The sequence below is a fragment of the Pteropus alecto genome, unplaced genomic scaffold (assembly GCF_000325575.1).
Source record: "Pteropus alecto unplaced genomic scaffold, ASM32557v1 scaffold21, whole genome shotgun sequence".
In the NCBI taxonomy this organism is placed as follows: domain Eukaryota; kingdom Metazoa; phylum Chordata; class Mammalia; order Chiroptera; family Pteropodidae; genus Pteropus; species Pteropus alecto.
In genome coordinates, this window is record NW_006436282.1 from 10,683,474 (window position 1) to 10,702,188 (window position 18,715).

Consider the following 18,715-nt stretch of genomic DNA (forward strand, 5'->3'; position numbering starts at 1 on the left):
GTTTGGCATATTCTGCTACCTTATCTCCAAAATCGCTGATTCAGTTCTCTGTTTCATATAATCTACTGTTGATTCCTCTTAAGGTAGTCTTCATTTTAGTTATCGTATTTTCTATTTCTGACTGGTTTTGAACTCTGCACTTAGTAGGTAGAGTGCTTGTCTTTGTTTTGTTTAGTTCTTTTTCTGGAGCTTTGTTCTGTTCTTTCATTTGGCAATGTTTCTTTGTCTCTGCATTTTGGCTGCCTCCCTGCGTTTGTTTCTAAGTATCAGATAGGGCTGCTATATTAGTAGAGTGACCTTATGTAGTAGGTGTCCTGTGGGGCCCAATGGCACAGTCTTCCCTGGTCACTGGAACCAGGTGCCCCAGGTGTGTCCCTTGTATTAGTTGTGTGTGCCTCCTATTTTAGTTGAGTCTTGGTTTCTGTTTGCACATCAATGGGAGGGATTGACTTTCAGGCAGAAGGTTAAGAAGACTGGCTTGTGAGGGGCTAACCCTACTAGGCAGAATTCACTTTAGCAGGACTCTGGTGCCTACTCATTCTGCCCTTTGGCTGGGTTGTCCTCAGATGCAGCCCTAGGTGGTGCTCCAGCTAAGTCTGAAGCTGGCCACCTCAAATTCCTGCCCCAGGGTCTTCTGGGAGGGGCTCCTCCATAGGCTGAGTTCAGCTGCAGCCTGTGGCCTGCCCAGGGCCAACGAAAGTGGTGCGTTTTTAGAAGTTTTCCTAAAAAGTGTATAAAAGAACTTCTAAAGTCATTATTTTGATTCAAAATGTTCATCTTCCCAAACATCTTTAAAATGAAGTCAAAATCATCTGTACTTAAGCCTTTGTAACCTCTGATGTGAAGGCAGCAAATTGGGTTTGCTGGCTCACCTGCTGGCCTGCTGCATCATCCCTGTGACTCTGAGGGCTCCACCTTTCACATGTCTTGAGTTTCTGGATTTCTCGTGATGAAACCTAACATTTCAAGATGCTTCCCATAGACACAGGAACAGAACTCCAGGCGATACCATAATACAATTTGTAATTCTATGTGAATCTCAAGAATCTATCTTAAAATAAAATCTTGCTCTTTAAAAAAATTTGTCATTATTGACTTTACTCTTTTTTTCCCTAAAATTTCACTTTCTATGTGGTTATTGTTGAAATGCATGGAAAGGAATATGATTAGAATAAATATTTTCTAGAATTTCAAGCAAGGAGCAAATAAAATAAATATATCAAAGGTGAAAAAATATGTTGGCTAAAAAGTATAATAAATATATAGATCAGCAACATTGAATTGATATGGAGTTAGTGCATTTCTACAAACTTGTATAAAAAATAAAAGCAAAAATTTGCATTTAAAAATTTTTAACTAAATACTTAAAGAATATTTTGTTACAATTATATTTTAAACTATCATTCACTTTTTTAAAAAATGATCTTGCACCTGACGAGATAAGAAACAAGGTTTTATCTATAGTTTCGCTCGAAAAAAAAAAAAAACCCAGCAATATATTTGAAACAATTGTTTCACGACACTGGACACAAGGCAATAAAGGTCATTGATTCCAGGAAAAATGGGATGTAAATGGCCTGACTTCTGCTATTACCCCAGCTTACTATCTTGAGAAAGTTTCTAGGCTGCAGCACAGAGGGAACCCAGGGTAACTTGGTGGGCTTCCTGAGTGAGGAAGAGGAGTTGGGATTTGTGAGAAACCAAGAAGGCTATTGTTTAGTACCAAACAGGAGGGAGCCACATAGAGAGAACTTGAGAAATCTGCAGAGGGTACCAATTGACTCTAGCATCTCAGGTCATACATGTGAGGAAATAATCGGAGGCCAGAAAGGGATTAGAGCTTGCAATGCCTGCTATGGTACATGTTCCCACCAGCCAGACTGGACAACCTCATGATTCACTGGGCTTTGGGTAGGGAATATAGAAGGGTCTTGTCTCAGTATTGGTTAATAATTACTCTAAGTCTAAGGAATCTCAGCAATGAAAGGTCCCACAACCCATGTCTACACATATTTCTTTGATGGAACTGTTTTTGGGGTTAATAAATCCACGCTGAATTATTAGTATTTGCTACAAGAAAGATCTCAGTAAAATCAGCACATCGACTTTTTCCATTCTTTAGCTAGAAAACTTTTATTTTTTTTCAGTAGGAAACACATGGGAATATAAGCTATATATCCTTCTGTTATTTCCCAAAATACAAAAGAGAAAAAAGAGATATTAAAAGACAGTCTCAGAGAGACAAACTTCCTTTCCATGAGGATTACTTGTAACAAGAAAATGTAATTTCCAAGAAATGTACATTTAGATTTGGAGTTTCCAAAGCTAAATTAAAATATTTAATTTTTACATATTTTTAATAAATGAAAATGAGATCAAAATTCAAATTATAAGCAGTTTATGATTGATTGTGTTTATTATATGATAACTTTTAAAGGAGCTTCCTGATACTGATCAAATTTGAGACAGTACTAATAGTGTGAAGATATATTTAAATTCAGTTAATATTTCACTATTTGATATGTGACATTTTTAACATGTACTTTTCTACTTTATTATATTTCAATATAGTGAACTAGAGTTATATTTTTAATTGGAATCCATTACGGTCACTTTTTTTTAAGTTACTGAAGTCTATGCTTCTTAGTCAGGTAGCTTTTGCTTATACCCTTTCTTTACTACACATTTAATACATTTATTTCATGGCTTTAAGTTATAATTGACGCTCATTTTGGCTTACATTTTTTTTCACATTACTTCAGTTACTACCTAAAACTTTAGGAAATTAAATTAAATCCCAATGGGTTGCACTGGAAGAAAATAGTATACACTGGATATTGAGAGGTTTTATGTAGGATGTAGGCTAGATCAAACTTGTGCAAGTGACACTCTCTGTTATGATAGTACGCCTAAATATGTTGATTTTTTCCAAAGGGTCTGTTAAAATATGTCAACATGAAAATATTAGTTATAAAACTGCAGTGCCCGTAATGTTTTACAGAGTATAACATCCAGGAGAATTTAAAACTACACAAATCTGTTTCTAAATTTATATTGGATATTCTCAGATACCTCATTAACTTGAAATATATCATCAAAAAATTTGTGTTAAAACATATCTGTAGTAAGGTTATTACACATTCTATTATAAGACTGTTAAATATTCAAACTGTTTTGAGTGTGTATATTTAAAAGGATAGCATTGACTTCACAATTTCACTTTGGACATACTTGTGCATCTATATTTTCATTTCAAATGTGTATTCATGATATCACTCCATGGTGTGGACCCTGGCAGCTAAGGAATTGATTTCCCAAGCATTCCTAAACCAAAATCAACATAAAAGTCTGTGGCTCATATCATTAAACCAAACATTATATATTTAAATGTATGCATTGCAAGTTTCAGAAAGAAAGGAATGTGCCTTTTACACCTTTGCGGTGGCCATCAAATTGCTTTTTTGACTCTCAAAATTATTTATACAAAACTTGCACACATGAAACAAGTATTTATCTACGCTGGTATATGCATAAATGAAAAAGGCTGTGGGACCACAACAGGGTCCCCAACTAGAAGTCAGCCATAACTTTTCTATGTGATTACTGGCTACAGTGAATCTGGAAATAAAGAATTGCTGTTGGAGTTTAATGTCTTCATAGGCTTTCAAACATCTCTGGGACTAGAAAGATACTATAGAATTTTGCAAACAAGAGAACTTTTTTCCTAGTTGTACAGCACGTTTTTAGAGAAAAAAAAAAACGCATGGGAAACAAGCAAATGCATCTTTTCATTATTAATTTGTGTCAGGAATGAAGCTGTCTCCAATCTAATATCAGTTTGAAAAGGATTTCAACTCTTGATATTTCTCTTTGCCAATATATCTACATGAGTTTTTCATATAGTTTTTATGGCCGTAGAAAAATTTTGTATAAACCATGTTATATCTTTTAATATACATAATGTTTGACTATATTTTTACCCAGGAAACACTCATACATGCTTAGACATTCAAATCTCTTAGTGAACAAAATTTAAGGGTCTCTATTTCAAAATTAAAATGGATGGATTTCCATTTTTGTTTCTAAAAGCATTTATAATTTATTTTGGGATTTCATTTAGTACAACTGAAAAAATTCAATAATGCAAACTACTCAACATTGATCAGTATAGTGAGAGTTAGATATTTAGATGCAGATAATCTAACTTTTCTTCTGGTTTCATTCAACTACCTGAGCTCTGTTCAAGCTTGCATACTTTTGTCATAATTTTGGTGAACGAATTAAGATAACAGTAACTTAACAAGTAATCGATTATGGGTTAATTATGTAATACTTGAAGAGATGATTATGAGGCCTTAGGTTAAGCGATTAATAAGCCTAACAATTATGGTAGTTTGATAACTACATGCACACTGCTAAGAGTGAAATAGTTCATGCTGCTTTTAAGAAACCTTTGTTCCTGAAATGAATTCTTGGTTCCAAATTTTGTCTCTTTTGAAGCTAAAGGCAAATGAACCTGCTACAATGTGGAATTGGTTTCACTAGTAGTAGCACATATATAAAAGAGCAAATAGTAAGCTAATATATGTCCTTCCATTATATTATTAGACATTTCTAGTATCCTGCAGGAAGGTTTATATGTTACTAAGCATTTTATAAGTGTTTAAAGCACATTTTTTTAAAACAAGTTCAAATCATTTATTTATGAATGACAATGGCTTATATAGAGCTAACATTTTTCATATTTGCCTATGGAGCTAACATTTTTTATATTTGCCTATGGAAATCTATTGCTCTTTTTCCTATATACTATCATCTTAATTTTTCTTTCAAACTATCTTATCCCTTCTCTCAGAGCATGAGGATCCTGTGGAGCTGACCGTCTTCCTGTACATAGACTGAATGGTCTGTGATCCAGGCTTGATCACATTGCTTGGTTCAGTAATTTCCAGATGAACTAACCCTTAACATCAGACTCCAATTTACAGCTTTCGCTTCTTGAGTTCTTCACGTGGCAGTTTTTAAAGCTGGAGCTTCTGGTAGCCAGTTTGTTATCATGAAGGCTGAGAGTCTATAACAGAATCTGTACTTTGAGAAAAGCATAGCTGTGAGAAGGAATGAGAAGATACCTAATGACATTAGACTCACTGAATCCAGCACAGCAAGAGGAAGAAAAATTCCAGACTCTTCAGTTATATGAGTTAATAAATTCACTCTGGGTTGAATTTCTGTCACGTACAACCAAAAAGTCCAGCCTAACATACTCAGTAACCTACTTCAAGTAGACTTCTTTCTTAGATAATTTTATAGGGTTGATGTATTAAAATTATCAAAAATAACCCTATAGTAGACTCATTTTTCTGTACATATTATTTATTTATTTCTATTACTTTGGGGGTTTTCATGGATGGACTGATATCTGTCAATATCACAAACTTATTCTTTGAAAAGGGTAATTTATATTGCCTGGATTCACTGTCCACTAATCATATTTATATTTATTTATTTTTTTCTGGATTCTTGTATCTTTTAAAGAATTTTTCATAGTATTCTTCATGTTTCAAGATAGCTTATGTCATTTAAAAAAATCTCATTGTCTTTTAGCATTGTATAATATATTTTTTGGCACTGTCTTTTAATGCACTAATCTCTCTTCATTAGTCTTTAAACTGCTAAGTCATTGACTTCCTCATGTCCATTATATTTTTGTGTTCTAGAAGTTTAATTTGATTATTTCTAAATATGCCTCATTTTTTATAGTCTTATTTGTTGATCTCTCATAATTGTAAATTTTTTTCTTAATTTCTTCAACTTTACTTTTTCAAACATTAAACTTACTTAATTTATGTTTTAACTGATTTTATTTCCAAAATTTTTTTTTTTTGAGAGTTTTAGTCTGTTGCTTTTTTGTTTCTACGAATGTTGGGTTTCTTCTAGTGTTTCTGTGCTTTTTATCTCTGAGTTCATAATCATTGAGACTTTATCTATGGAAATATGCTGAAAGTTGGGTTTAAGAAATTGCTATAAGCATCATTTGAACATGGGTCTTTGAACACATGAGACCTAATATATGATAACTTTAAACTATATTTTTATCTTTGGCTTATAAAGCAGTGGTTATAAGTTATGTGTATTCTGTATCCATATCTGAGTGAGGGCTGGTTTGTAGTTAATAATTCTCAGGGAAGACTTTTTGTTTTGCCTTCTAGTAGCCAAGTCCAGTATAGGCAAGTTTCCTTTCCATGCTTTCTTTCATCCACCCCTGTCCCTTTAAGGAAAGTATTTCTTTTTGGTTTCAGTTGTTTTGTTTAAAGTTCTTTATCTGACTTCCCACCTATGCGAGGTTCTTGGCTTTGTCTGGTCTCTGTAGGTCTCAACCAAACAGAGATTGTTCAATGCCCTGGGGCAGCTTTAAGGATTAGCACTGTTTCCTCAATGAATTCACATTTTCTCAACATTTTTAGCCTCTACGGAGTACCTCAAAATTTTTGCCAATTCATCTATGTAATGCATTTAAAGAGGATTATAAAGTGTATTTTATCCAGCAATATGAGGTATTCTATATACCTTAAAAAGAAATAGGTATACTAAACCATAATTTTACTGAAAATAAAAACTCCTCTCATTTCTTTATTCAAACAGAGCTACTATGTGAGCCCTGAAAATTCCTGATTTAGTGAGATTATTTCATAATGTACACATTTTCTTGGTAACAGAGTCAAAGATACTGATTTTTTTTTTTACTCATCTGTGATTCTATTTTTAATCTCACCTACTTCCACATAGTTATCTTACTATAATTTATGGGCCTCGAACTACTGTAAATCTTTTTTGGAAGAATATAATGTAAATAAATCTAGAAAACAAAACAAGCATTTAAAAATACCTGTTTTTTATATTTTTATAATTTACAGTGCATTTTTACATACATTATGTAATTTTTGTTTTCTCCAAAATGTAGATAGTGAAAATATTCATATGTGGCCAAAAAATAACTCCCAGGTGGTAATGCCTGAATTAGAATCCAGATTCTAAACCCTGTTTGAATAAGACAAGTCAAATATTCTGAATGTTTAGAAAGAACAAAACAAATGAAGTAAACCCAACATTGAAAACTTCGTGTAAAGGTATCAGGGTATTCTCTAACTGAAGGTAAGTATGTTAAAATTCATATGAAGTATGCTTTCCCAAACACATTTAATGCTAATCTCTGGTGTACTTTTCTTGAACTGTCGAGGAATTTATTCGTGACAAATTATTTCCTATTTATGATTTAGGTTAATCGTATATCATTTCATGAATATTCTATACTAAAACACTTTGGACATATAATTAATTTACATTCAATAGTTTAGAAGAAATAATTTACTTGTTTAAATGTGAGATATTTTGTTGAACAGAATGACAGATAATTTTTCACGCTATTTAAAATGGAGAGCACTCACAGCTTTATCTGCAAAGGTATCTTCATAAAAGGCTAGCATCAGAGCAAACTGTATAACCGCATATATCCTTAATAGTCGAGACGCTGATGATGATAAGGGAACTTCTTTCCCTGTAACCTAAGAAGACAAGAAAGAAGTCTTTCTTTTATATCACTTTCTGGCTTATTCCTCTCATTGAGATTCACACTATTGAAGATGAGTAATGCAAAATTAAATGAAAAGTTTTGCTATTATTTCCCCCCAAAATGATGCTAACATTCATTTTTTTGGACAGAAAAACAATGTAAAAGTTGGGAGACTTGTTTTCCATTTCAGAAGCATTACAATTCTGATTTAGTCTGCCTTATGTAGAGCACTTTAAGAATTTTTTTAATTAAGTTTATTGAGGTAATATTAATTAATTCGATTATATAATTTTCAGGTGTACATTATCATTTGACATCAGTATATTCTATTGTGTGTTCACCACCCAGAGTCCAATTTCCTTCAGCTACCATATATTTGATCCCCTTACCCACTTCACCCTCCCCCTATACCCCTATAATCGACCCCCTTTACCTCATCTACCTCCCCGTTCCTCCCCTACTCTGTAACCTCTGGTAACCACTAGTCTATAGTCCATGTCCATGAGTCTCTGTTTGTCCTGTTCATTTGTTGCTTTTAGGTTTATATCTCACATATAGCACTGTAAGAATTGATTCAACAATGTGTACTGATGATCAAGATAACCAAAATAAACATGAAAATATGAGATATAAAAATATGAGTACAAAAATATATCCAGGATTATATATGAAAGTATAGCAAAAGAGAAAATGGAAGGCAACTTTGGGTAGTGTAGATAATTATACCTCCAAGGGAAATACTGATGTATTGGAAATGACTTTCCCAACTACGGAGTTTCCCAGAAACACTACAATTCTATTTTATAAATGAAAATTTAAGACACAATATGACTTTAAAATTTTCCTTTAGATTCTCTATTGAAAAATAAATAAATAAATAGGCCATAGTAAATTAGACTGTTTTGGAACTGAAATAAACAAAATATTTTCACCTATACCAAATTAGAACATTATTACATGACCAATTTTGAACATAACCAAATATCTGGGAAATTCTGACACAGCAGCTTTCATGACTAGATGAGAAAACATCCTTATTTAGATCATGATTTTCTGAAAATAATAATAATACCCACATAAGACATGATTTTATTTCCTTGAAATATTGGGTAATTTTTATATTCATAATTATCATTGAAATAAACAGAAGTTTACCATTTCTCTTGTTTCAATATTACTATTAATGGAAGTTATTTTGATAAAGAATTATAATATATATCCTGAATGATTGCAAATAAATTCCTTTCCCTGTGTGTAAGAGGAACTTGAGATGAAACTGAATTTTTCATTTGGTTTCCAGTGTTTTAAGTCTCTATCTTGCTTATTTTTTTTGTTTTTAAATAGTATTTCTATATTTAACGTTATCACACTAGAGTTATAGTTTATTCCAATAACTCCATCACCTTGGTGTAACTTTTGACCTTCCATCCTGGAGATCTGTCTTTCACGAACAAAACAAAGACTAGACTGAATCATCTTTAAGGCTTTCTCCATCTCTAGTGTTTTAGGATTCTGTGATGAGTCACGTGAGTTTCTGCACTACATGAAGGCTGTGGGTTTTAGGTGGATCTGAAAACCAGTCTCCCCTGTTCTGTCCCCTAAACCATGTTCCCTGGTAAGAGGCAGTGTCTGCCTGGGAAAAGGCACCCCTCTTATTGGCCCCTAGGTGGTGTTCACTCATTAAGTTATGCACCACAAGGCTGCTTGTGCCTAAGGGAACATCTTTTCTTTTTCGGATTTACATAAGTCAGCATATATACAAGCTGGCTATATACTGGACAATATGAGACTAATCTTCACTATCATCAAACCCATGAACTCTACTTACCTCTGGGATTTCTTCACTCAGTCCAAGTCTTGGTTTACCTGGACCCCATCCTGGTCCTTTAAATATGACAGAAAACTTATTGAAGAATCCAGGTGTGGCCCAGAATGTAGTCCATATGTAAACTAAATGGTGGAACTAGAAGAATAAAAATACAGTTTATTTAAAATAAGAAAAAGTCTTAACAAAAAAGATTAAATACAATAATCATGTATTTTATTTTATTGTTTAATGTAATGTACATATTTTCTTTAATATATAGGTTATATATAATTGCATTATTATTAATTAATATGCAATTGCATTATAGATTACAATTCATTCTATGCATTATGCATTCTTTTAAATTTAAATATTGTCAATATTTCTGAAGCTCCACAAAAATATAATTTTGAAATTAAAAAATAGACTGTTTAGAAAATCAGCAAAGTAGAAAAAATGAATTAAGGGGATTTGCATGCAATGAAATTAACTAGCAGCCTGTGTACTCAATATCTATGTCTAATGAATTCTTTAATAAAGTCTTACTAAGTGGATATTAGGTTGAATGTGAAAATATACAAACACTGCACATATGAAACATTTAAAAATAATCTTTTATTTACTGTATTGAGTTATAGATAAACATGTCATTTTAAGGAACACTATTCAAAGCTATATTTCTCTTCGAATTAAAAGACACACACAGACTAAAAGTAATGAGATGGAAAAAGATATTTCATGACGGACCTAGAGGCTATTCTACTCATTCAAATAAATCAGAGAGAGAAAGACAAATGCCATATGACAGCATGTATATGTAGAATCTAAAGAACAAAACAAAACAAAATAAAACAAAACAAAACAGAAACAAGCTCATAGATATAGAGAACATTTTGAGGGTTACCAGATGGAAGGGAGGTTGGAGGAGTCAGTGAAAAAGAGAGAATGAATTAAGAAGTACAAATTGGTAATTACAAAATAGTCATGGAGATAGAAAGTATAATATAAAGAATATAGCAAATAATATTGTAATAACTATACACAGTGTCAGAAGGGCACGATTTATTGGAGTGATCACTTTGTGAGTTCTATAGATGTCTAATCGCTATGTCGTACACCTGAAACTAAGATAATATTGTATGCCAACTAAACGAACAAACAAAAAGTTATTTCTGATAGTAGACTTCTAAGTATTAAATAGACTATATTCTATAATAAGAAAAGGAAAAGTTTGCTGAGTCAAAAGTTTGCTTTGAGGCTTATAGCAGGAATCCACACTCTTTAAATGACACATATTTGTTGTGTACAGAAGTTAAAAGTATGCCCGTTCATAATAAATACCCAATAAATATTAGTTATTAGGATAATTAGCTATAAATGCCATACTTGTCATCATAATGCATCATAGGATTAAAAATAACCCTAGAGGTTGGACATCAGCTATAGACTCTAGAAATGAGTTCTATTACAAGTGTAGTAATAAATTAATGTAGAAAGAAGTTTTGACTCCATCAGAATTTGTGGTCTCACTGACATTTTCAATGTCTCAAAGAATTCAAATTGCTAGGATTACAAAAATCACTTTAAAAATTGCTTGAAATATTGCAATAAGGAATCTTAAGCAATTAAGGAACCATGTAGGATTTAGTGGAGAAGTTTTTGAGTAAAAAGAAAATGTTAGATGGAAACATCGTGGGGCTTTGCAATGATAATAAAACAGAAAATTAATGTGCTTAGGAGTTATAACACACATTAATATACTTCTCTGTTGTGTAGTTTTGAAAACTGGGTGCAATTTTACTGCTATCTTACTAAATACAAGCCACAAGAAATATATGGTAATGTTTTAAAATAGAGTACTTTCTCATTTATTTGCTATCCAATGCCCTGAAACTCCTGAACTCCAAAGGAAACCGAAGTGAATGATTTATGCTGAATAATAAGGGAGAAAAAAATCTCCATCTAGTGAAGGCCATCTTAAATTGCTTTTAATGTCTCCGAAGGAAAGGTGTGAAATTTAGCTGAACGTAAAGGAATATAAATGAAAGTAAGTATATGTTTTCACAGTTTCAGAGCTTCTAATTATCATAACTTGCTAACTTGACATTTCTAATCATTGAGTGAGCATGTGGAAGACTAAACTTAAGACACAGTTGTGACAATTACTACACTAAAGGAAATGATTATGTGAGGGGTACATGCTCGAAGGTTTGAACGTGATGTAGATTCAACAGCAGCTCAAAATACTTGCGATTGTCTGAATATTGTCTTTCTCCAAATCCTAATCATCTAATTATTTGTGCATCTCATGTTATACAGTTCTCAGTCTCTGATTCTGTCTCAATATGAACTGCTTTTCTTCAGCAAGGGTGCGCACTTCTAAAGCCTTTCTACTTAAAACCAGCTGTGAATCATAGATGTCACCTGGGAGCTCATCAGAAACAGAATCTTGGACAGACCTGAGACCTACTGAACAGAATCTGTATTTCACTAACATTCTCCCATGATTCGTATGCACATTAAATTTGAAAGTCTCTCTCATAGAGGACAGAGACCAAGTTGTCTATTTCCTTTTTAATCTCCGCATGACAGAGACAGGATTATACCAAGTGGAAAAAGTAGCTCTCAATGTATTATTTCTAAATTGGTTTCAATTCTATAAAGCTTATTATTAAGAAAGCACCCTGAAATATTTCTTTAGCATTCTCCCGAGTGATACGTTCTTAGTAATGAGAGGGAGGGAGGGAGGGGGAGAGAGAGAGAGAGAGAGAGAGAGAGAGAGAGAGATGCCTTGTAGATAAGAAAAAAAGAAATTATCAATTTTTCTATTTCAAAGTGTGATATAAAAATGCCTTTAACCTGAAAAATTAAGGCAATTTGTGATGGCTTTTTCTGTAAAGAGGCAGCACAGTGTAAAGTTTACACAGAGTTAAGCAAGTTTTGGGCTTCACCAGTAACCCGTCTTGGTTAAGTTTGCAGTTGACAAGCTCTGTGTAGTTGGGTGAATTATTTAAACCCTGGGAACCGCAGTCTCATCCACGAAAAAAATGGGGCTAAACAGAACCATAAGGTTTCAGTAATGATTACATTAAATATTTGTTCCGAGCTGTTAGCAATGCCCTGAACATAGTAAAAACTCAATAAATATCGATTTATTTTGTTATTTCAACTTAAAATTTTGAAGAATTTTGAAAATTAGACCCAACATGAACCTGTAATTTCCTCCCTTACTGAACACTGGAAACCCAGCCCACTGGACAGAACTGTCACTGACTGACCTCTTTTGTTTTCTAAGCATTCTTATCTTTTTCTCATTTACTAGTCCCTAACCCCAGGAGTGTTTGTGGTGGTCTGTTGCTGACAAATCGAAGCTTCACAGACATTCCTCATTTCTCTAGTGCCAACCATTGAGACCAGTGAACAACCAATACCACATGTCTAACAGAAAACTGGTCTAGTACGAGTTGTAGTAGGTGAGGTAATGTGCAGACCTAACCAACCCATAATAGCTCCTGACACTTAGATCCAAGAGGATTAGGGCAAAGGCCTCATGTTGAATTTTTAACCAGAGTCATACAGACTTGAAGCAAATATTTTTCTTACTGTAGGGTCAGCCTTAATTATACATTTTACTACCGCTCCTTCTGAATGCATAAATATATTTCAGGTCTATTCTGAGAAAAAATATGTTTGCTAAAGAAACATTTTATATTCATATTTTAAAATTCTTATAAATTGTTTTTCAAATACATTTTGCCCAATTTGATTCAAATCTTTGAGCGCTAGTTATTTTCAAATTCTTTTACAGTTAAAAAAATATTTGGGGAAGGTAGAATAATATACTACCACCTTTCAAAACTAATTTTCATTTTAAATATGTTTATGATAGAATATAATCAATTCAGAAAGAATAAAACCAAGTACATTACCTGCACCTTGAATGGATCAAATGTATTAATGGGATGTGTCAGACCATATACAACTTTTTTATTCTCTGCCTCGAAGGTCCCTGAAAGATAAACATTAGGGATATGGTGTTTGGCTTTCTGTGACTTAAGGAACTAATTAATATTTTTTATTCTGGTACTGTTTACTTACCAAAAATTCTATCCCATATAATAAGAGTGCCGGCATAATTTTTGTCTATGCAATAACGGTTTCTGCCTATGAGAAAAATATTAAAAATATATATTTTAAAGAATGAAGTTATGCTTTTTGGAACATTTCATCTTGTATTTTAGAATCCCTTCAGAAATTAAGACTTAGGTAAGGGAATGATTTTCTAGGAATGTCTTTTTAATAACAACACTAGCCTTTGCTAGTAAAGAATTTTTATTTTATTTATTTTTCAGTTAGTTTTACAAAAAAAGCAAAGATTTCCTTAAAACTGTATATAAGTAGCTGGGCATAGTTACTTTAATAATAGTAAAAGACAATTGTATCCAATGGTTTTAAATCAAAGGATAGAGAATATTAACCCACCAAATCACTGCTCTAATACTCAACTACCCTCATGTCTTTATATACCTTCCCTACATGCAAATGTACATTCAAAAGTGAACACAAAAGAAAAATCTCCCATAGTGCAAAAGTTGAGTGGGGCTGACTACACAGATGCACAACCCATGGCCATACATGGGTTGTGCATGGGTAAACAGTGGCTCTAAGTTAGAAGTCAGGGGCATTGTTGGTAATTACAACTGGGAGGGGACATTATCAGCATCTCGTGTGTCAAGACCAACACCCTATAATGCACAGGACACTCTCCCTGCCCCCAAAGAACTGTCTGATCTCTTTAAAATTAATATTAAAATGTTAATAGTGCTGAGGCTGAGAAACTCTGATATAAAGAAAGCAACATGTGTGGGAAGGTGCTCTGAAGTCAGAGGAAACTAGCAACTATTTCTTCTTTGAGGTGGACTTGGTTTTCTCCACTCTTTTATACAGAGGGAACCCTAGGAGTATAACACTCGGCCTCTCCAGCTCTCACTAATGATTCATTCCCTCGAGGTGGAAGAATAACTGTTGAATTTGGAAGAGGAAATTGAACATGTGCAGCCTGACCCTGTTCTCTCCTCTTTTGAAGGGAGCTTGTGCTTCTCTGTTCCCTGCCATGGGAAAAGGGACCTGCCCCCTTGGGAAGGCAGGCTTGCAGTGCTCCAGTGATGCCTGACTTCTGGAAACTTACAAAAACAGAATAGTATTCATTCTTTTATTATCAGCTTCTTCCTCTCAACATTGTGAGATTTATTCATGCCATTGCATGTCGTAATAGTTTGGGCATTGTCATTGGCATATAGTTCTCCATTATATGAATAGTCTACACTTTATCTGTTCTACTGCTGATAAATATGTGAATTATATCTCTCTTTTTTTTTTCCTATTACAAATAATGCTGATATGCATATTCTTGTCTGGGTCTTTTTGATGCACAAATGTAAACATTTTTATTTGTTAAGCTGGTGTCTTTAAACCTTAGGCATTAGCCACATGAAATTTTCTCTTCATTGGATCCTCTTGAATTTGTTCACAGATTTTAAGCAGAAAAGTGAAGTGTTAGGCTTTCTTCAAATCTGAACAATTCTCAAGACCAGGAACTTTCTCTGGTTCTAAATAGAAATGACCTTCAGCATTGGGTCAAGGAGTGGCCTTTAAGACATAAAGTGTATAACCACTCAGCTGTTTAACTCATTTGTCCACCACAACTGAGACGATTTAGACAAAATGGAAAATCCAAAAGCCAGATATAAAAAAGGTGAGCTTTTTGGGGGGTGGAGGAGGGGGGAAGAGGGGTGTTTATTTTTCATCAGATCTTATTTTGGAGATAAAGCTTGTCTAGATGCAAAGGCAGAAATAATGCCTATTTGGACAGTGTGTGACGATGTTGGGTAATTGTGATGAAACGATGCAAAATAATATCATTTTTAACCCATTTCCCATTTGCCCTGAGAATACTCACTGGCAGTGCTTGCAGTTGTAGCATTTACCCTGAGATAACTTGCAGATTACAGTCCTAACCTTACCTCCAAAGTTTGTCATGAAATATCTCGCTTTTATTATTATTTTCTCATTGCTCTAGTATATCCATAGTCTTTGGAAATAAATGACATCATTCTATTTATAGTATTCTGTTTTTAGTAGTGGTATTTCCATTTACAAAATATAGTAATTCTCAATCACTGAAAATGTCAAATCCTAGAAAACATAGCATTCCTATATGTGATGTTAACATCATTCTTGAACAGTTGTTAGCTGAAGATTTATTTAAAATATCCAATTTATGAATACATTTCAGTTACATTAGGATTAGAGGCAAGTTATGTTTAGAAATAACTCCAAGAACAGTTTTTATATTTTATTTTCACATTGAAAACCAGTCAGATTTGCTTTGGCTTCAAAGAGCATGTTTATGTAAAATTAATGCTGGCAGTGAGCTGTACTTTTTAAAAATTCTAAACAGGAAATGAGTGAAATTTATGAAAAAGGAAAGAAAGAAGATGTCAAATTTTCTCACCATGATGAACCCTATGATGGCTAGGAGTGTTAAGAATCAGTTCCAAAGGACCAAGGTTATCAATGACCTGTTTAAAACAAAAGGAATATTTATACATACAGTTATTATTAAATATATATGTATTATAGAAGTACTCACATCAGAACCCCACATGGGTTAGGCGATACTGCAAGTTTCAGGGTTGGTAGCAGAATCGGAAGAAGTTTTTCTATCACCTGGTATTCATATAAAGATAAAAATAAGCTCATAATTCTATTCTGAGAGTCCACTGTAAGTTAAGAGCTAGACTGCCTCAGTTTGGTTCCTGGATCCTTCATTTATTAATATGTTATCTTGGGAAAATAACTTAAGCTTTTTATAATTGTTTTGTCATCTTTAAAATGGAAATAATAATGGTATCTACATAATAATATCCTGAGAATGCAAAATGGTACTGTAAAATGGTGCTATTGCCCAGGCATACTTCTCTCATTTTATTTTTACCTTTCAACTATATCTTTGACAATTTATGTTAGTAGAGCAGAAATACGGGAGAAAAAATAACAGTATTGTATTCATTTTATGGGTTTGGTTTTACCTAATATAATATATAACAACAACTTATTGCATCTGTTATCTATTGCACTAAGGTGATTGTTTATTTAAATAGAATCCTAATTGGTCTCTGACCTATAGATACACCATCTACCAGTATATCCTAGAAGCATAAATCAAAGTCAAACATATAAAATATATGATTTTTTTTTTGCAATTAAAGACCCTCCAAAATCTGTTCTATAACTTTATAATGTTCTCTCTCAATTTTTCTCAGTAAGTATCCCCTATTTCAGAGTGTGTACATCCTAAGGAGTATAGGAACAGGGTAGATGTCATAAACGAGAAAAGCAGGCCATGTGTAAGACAGTTGGTATGTTATACAATACATATTCGGCAATGTGGGAGCCCTTTTAATCGCGATCACATTTTCCTTTCTTCCATTGACAGTGGCAGATAATAGAATATTTTATTTTTCCTTAATCACTGTCTAAATGGATTTATTAGACCCTACCAATGACAAAATCAATATAATGACAAAAACAATACGATATTTTAAGAAATTACTCACCCCTAGTGTTGACTTCCATTTAGATGATATATGAGAAATATAGGAATAAGTTAAATGATGCTTAAAGGAAAAAACCCAGCCACTGACGATCATGACACTGACATAAATTTGATAACAATTCAATGATATGAGAAAAAAAAAGTCAGTGAGATGGGATTGCTTAAGATAAAAAGATATTTAAAATTTAATAACCAATGTAGTGTGAAAATCTTATTTGGATGCTGATTTGAACAAGTCAATCATAGAGATATTTTATAGACAATGTGGGATATTGATTATAAACAGAGTACTATTTTTATTGGCAGTTATTATGACTATCATTGTATAAGAAAATGTAACTGTTTTTCAGAGTTGTATAACTGAATTATCTAAGACAGGAGATTTAAGTTTTGCTACAAAATATTTAGCAATGTAAAATAAAAAGAAAAAATGGGATAGCTGATACAAACTAATCAAAACTACGATGATTTTTTAATGGAAGTAATGGAGACATGTAAATGCACTTTATTATTCTTTCTACTTCTCTGAATATTTGAAGATTTTTAAGATAAAATTTTAAATAAAAAAAATTGTTACTCTAGTCATATATAGCAGTGCTCAGTTAGCCAGTTGAAAATATTAATAGATCCCTGAAGTCCCAAACATACTTCTAAATTGCAACTCTATATAGCAGGGTTTCATCATTTTTTGGCAATCTCTGACATTAAAAAATCCAATTTACAAGTGTCTGCAAATGTGAATTGCTACAGTAGCCACACCATCCTCAGCTTGTGAGGTCCTGTAGCCTCTTGAAGTAGAAAATATGGTAGTATTGCCACATAACAATGCTGCATCCCTCCATGGGGCAGGTGCCACCATCTCATTAAATCCATTGTTAACACACCTGAAAGAAACAGTCATTGCCTGCCATCCTGCTGCCCAGTTTCTAAGGGATTCTCAACTTTCTACTATGGAACTGACAGAAATGTTTTCATGCAAAGGATATATTATATTATGCGTGTTAATTTAAGTCAGTCAGTCTCTCTCTCTCTCTCATTCTCTCTCTCTCCCTCCCTCACCCTCCCCCACAAGAGTCTATCACCATTTTTAAAGTTATTTTCATGGGAAATGTATTATGAGCTTCTAATAACAGATTTCTTGATTAGTTCATTGAAATGAACTTATTTATACACAAAGGACTATATATTTTTTAATTTCAGAAATTCAAAATACTGTGAATATATAATTCTTGATCAGACTACAGTCCTATGAAATAAGGTATTATGCCACTAATACAATATTAATAACCAGTAATTGGGAGGAGAGTAAGTAGAAATAACTCTGTATTTTATTGGAACCCACGGCTTTGTTTTTGGTGGAAAATATTTATTGAGAAGTAGAATGGTGATGGATAGAGAACAAGAAAGTGGGGCTTTCTCAGTAGTCAGAACACTGAAACCTGATGCTTTGGTTGGGCTTTGGATCTCTGGCAGAGAACCAGTTGGGAAAGGAGAAAAACATTTTATCCTTGTTTGTCTCTGTGTGCCTAACATATGTTACAAAAACAGACAACAAAAAGCGGTGGAGAGTCTACACTAGCTGGGGTCTGCTACCCAGATGCACTTCTAATCCTTGGTCCTGGCATATGTGCAGCCAGATATAAAGCCACACAAATGGCGAGCGCATTCAGATGATCGGAGCCTTGGCTGAGTACATTATTTTTTTAATGTCAAGCTCTTT

At 33.3% G+C, this 18,715-nt stretch overlaps 1 protein-coding gene across 1 annotated transcript in view; it reads right to left on the reverse strand.

Moving 5' to 3' along the window:
• Positions 1-18,715, reverse strand: part of AGMO (alkylglycerol monooxygenase) — a 282,907-nt gene that overhangs the window by 129,372 nt on the left and 134,820 nt on the right. Inside the window, exons 6-10 of the mRNA XM_006911959.1 lie at positions 15,892-15,958; positions 13,476-13,541; positions 13,307-13,386; positions 9,399-9,533; positions 7,446-7,562 (exon numbers count right to left, since the gene is read on the reverse strand). Of these exons, the coding sequence (XP_006912021.1) occupies positions 7,446-7,562; positions 9,399-9,533; positions 13,307-13,386; positions 13,476-13,541; positions 15,892-15,958 (465 nt within the window). The remainder of the gene's footprint in view (positions 1-7,445; positions 7,563-9,398; positions 9,534-13,306; positions 13,387-13,475; positions 13,542-15,891; positions 15,959-18,715) is intronic.